Source organism: Priapulus caudatus, unplaced genomic scaffold (assembly GCF_000485595.1).
Source record: "Priapulus caudatus unplaced genomic scaffold, Priapulus_caudatus-5.0.1 Scaffold1690, whole genome shotgun sequence".
NCBI lineage: Eukaryota > Metazoa > Priapulida > Priapulimorpha > Priapulimorphida > Priapulidae > Priapulus > Priapulus caudatus.
This window is the reverse complement of record NW_014578751.1, coordinates 27,136-30,593: the sequence shown is the minus strand read 5'-3', so window position 1 is coordinate 30,593 and position 3,458 is coordinate 27,136. Positions and strand designations below refer to the sequence as shown.

The 3,458-nt window shown below is 44.6% G+C and overlaps 1 protein-coding gene across 1 annotated transcript in view; it reads right to left on the bottom strand.

The window, feature by feature from the left end:
• Nucleotides 1-288: 288 nt before the first annotated feature.
• The window catches only part of LOC106817343, a gene marked incomplete at its 5' end in the record, with an annotated part of 11,208 nt that continues 8,038 nt past the window's right edge, over nt 289-3,458 (bottom strand). Inside the window, 1 exon segment of the mRNA XM_014822001.1 lies at nt 289-532. Coding sequence (XP_014677487.1) covers nt 289-532 — 244 coding nt within the window.

Genomic DNA, 3,458 nt, shown 5'->3' with positions numbered 1-3,458 from the left:
TATAGCTTTAGCTCCCTCCGCTCGATTCTTCGACGCACAAAATTTCTTCGAGATTAATTAATTAACTAAAATAATTATCAGAGCGCATCGACGCTGACGATGACGCTGACGATGACGAGAACGAGGACGACGATAAAGACAATGACGATGACGCCGATGACGATGAAAATGAAGATGACGATGACGATGACGATGACGATGACGATGACGATGACAGCGATGACGATGATGATGACGATGACGACGACGATGACAACATCGATGACGATGACGACGACGACGAAGCATTTACGTACTGTAGACGGAGAGATGAAACACTTTGCTCTGTCCTACTTTCCGGTCGAATTCGATGTCGCACTCGTAAGTGCCCTCGTCCTCCGCCTGCACGCGCTCGATCGTAAGCACGCACTCCTTCTTAGTACAGACAACTTCGGATCTGTTCACTAGATGGCGCAGCGGATGCCGCGGGTTGCTCGGGTCTTGGTAGTAACTGTAGACCGTCACCAGGGAGCCTTCATTCAACATCTTCCAGCTGAAGCAATTGGGAGAAATATCTGAGAATGATGCTATGCGTGTAGGAACGCGTGTGTTCTCTGCACGCTACGAACCTTTATTTAACCGCTATGAGCCTTTATTCAACATATTCCAGCTGAAGCAATTGGGAGAAATGTTCACAAAGTTATGCATGTAGAAATGCGTGGGCTCTCTGCACACTACACTCAATGTTTTAATAGCCTAGTCGAATGTTAGGAGTAATTATAACGATACGGGTGACAGCGTTATAAAATTATTGCAACATTATCATCCGTGAAGTTAATTTTACGTGTGAGCACTTAAAGCTACTTTATTAATGGCAACGCGATTGCTAATATTTTTGCAATCACCTATAATGTAATTGTCTACTTAATTAACGTTTGTTATTGAGAGCGAGTGGGTTGCTAATGATAGCGACGTATAGTGTCTCTCGCCACATGATATATATATATATAGTATAATATATATATGAAGGTTTTACGTTGTGATGAACGGGTCAGTAGATATAGGATTTCAACTGATAGTTCAAGTAATAGTATGTACTAAGATGTGTAAATGAAAACAAAACTCCTGCTACTTTCCTTGATCAGTCGCCAATGACAACGTGAACCATTACTCAGTAACAAGGTAAGCAACCTGCCCATGGCCACGTGATCAATAGCCACGTGACCACAACGTCACCAATTAAACAATAACCACGTAATAAGTTAACCAATGGCCACGTGATCAATCATCGAATGGTCACGTGATTCGTTAACCGATCAGTTGGACTTCACTATCGACTAGGGATACCGCTGTCGGAAACATCGCAAGAAGTCATGACGTCATAATTCTACAAATGTCGCGAATTTTGAAGTGGAATATCGTGCCATTAAAATCACGACATTTCAGACTTACATGATTGCAATTTTATTACTTACGATGCCACAACTATTTAACAATGTTTCCGAGCCGCAGATACGCGACGAAGAATAATTCACGCACACAGAAAATCCGTCGAATGAAAAAAAACTTCTAACACGACATGACGCGAATCTACGCGCGCGTGTGGCGTATAAAGTCGGCCGCTAGCACGACCGGTCACCGATCCCATCGTCGGGGGGTTGGTACGTAGTATGTAGTAAGCGCCGTAAGCGATGAGGTGATGAAGACGGAAATGACACAGACAGGCAACGACATTGCGAAATGTACACGAGCGCGATTGGAGATGTTGTGTGAATAAATTAATTTATTTAATCGCGTGAAAGATATAAACGACTTTACTACAGCTAGACGCATACGGTATGTTACATCGCGGTTGTTGTCCCTAGCGACCGCTAGATGTCGCGCGCGTGTGGAAGCAGAACGATGCTGGCTTTCCTACGCATAATTAAGAACACTTGCGGTAAGGTAACGAAATCGAAATAGATGCATATCATGTTCTGCTTAGCTGCCGATTAGGCGTTAAGTGTTGTAATGCAAGAATCAAAGAATCAAGAAATTTAAGAAGACGGGCGCGGAATAAATGCATTGCATAGTAGTTTTCAGAAGCTTTTTTTTCATACAAGTTTTTTTTCTCATCTCGTTTACATGGTCTAAGCTATAAATAAATAGTAAACACGGAAATAACTAAAAAAAAAACAAGCAGAATCGTTTGTTTATATACAACGCGTGACGTGTCTACATGTTTACATGTTCTTACGCCATATTTGTGAACCCTGCATGGGCGCATTTAATTCCGGTCCACTGACGCACAGTGGATTTAGAGCTAACTATAACTGGTACGGCTATAGCGATGGATTGAATCAAAGCTTCATTGGTGAAAGAGTTATGGCAAGCTGTAAAGCTGTACCACCACCTCGTTACCACATCAAACAACAGCAGTATCTCATTCGCAAGTGGGATGGGAACGTGAATTCAATCCCATTTTCGCGAATCCCCGCAAAGCCATAAAATAAAACACGAACGATGATAGGTGTTTCTTTTTCATCGAAGAATATTTCCCTCGCGCATCGTAAAAATCTACGCGGGTTCTCTTTTTTTTCACGCGGCGGCGGCCGGTGTTAACTGCACTCTGTACAGCTGCTGGTTGATGATTCATTGCAAGATGAATCTACTGCAATGACGATGGATCGGTCTAGCGGAAAAAAACGATTCTTTCCGTTGATGATGATGCAATAGGGAATGGTTCGACCGCTAGGGGCGCATCGAAACGAAAGAAATACGAAATGGCAGGGGAACTACGAAACGAAATTTCTGCAGATTTTTTTTGCGGGAAAAAATAATTACGACAGCGCCTTCAGCGAAGCGTGGCTGTAGCGCATGATTCTGTACACGATGTTTGAAAAGAAACAGGTGCCGTGCGCTGACGGCCGTAAAAATCTCTCAGAGTTCTCTTTCTCGCACAGACATTCCCGCCATTTTCTCTCCGAGGCGAGCGGCGCTCGTTGGTTCTCTTCTCTCCTCTTCGCAGACGACGTCCGCCGGTTTTGACGATGTTTTTGACCGGAAGATGGCGCCACTTTCACAAGAAGAGCGTTGCCACGGACGCCAGCGTCAGTGCCAGGGCGGGTAGGAGGAGGTGATGGCGACTGCTGCTGCCGCTCGTGCCGTCAGTGCGAACTACTGCAACGGAAGGATGGTGTGAAGGCCTGAACGAACGGGATCGCTCTGGTTGCGGTTTGTGTTATCTTCCCGACACGCATCTGAACATGGATTCATAACCAATCTGTCTACTAACACAACTAATGAGAGAGAGTGAGAGAGAGAGAGAGAGAGAGAGAGAGAGAGAGAGAGAGAGAGTGAGAGAGAGAGAGAGAGAGAGAAAGAGAGAGAGAGAGAGAGAGAGAGAGAGAGAGAGAGAGAGAGAGAGAGAGAGAGAGAGAGAGAGAAAGAGAGAGAGAGAGAGAGAGAGAGAGGAAGCGAGCAAGAGAGAAAGAGATAGA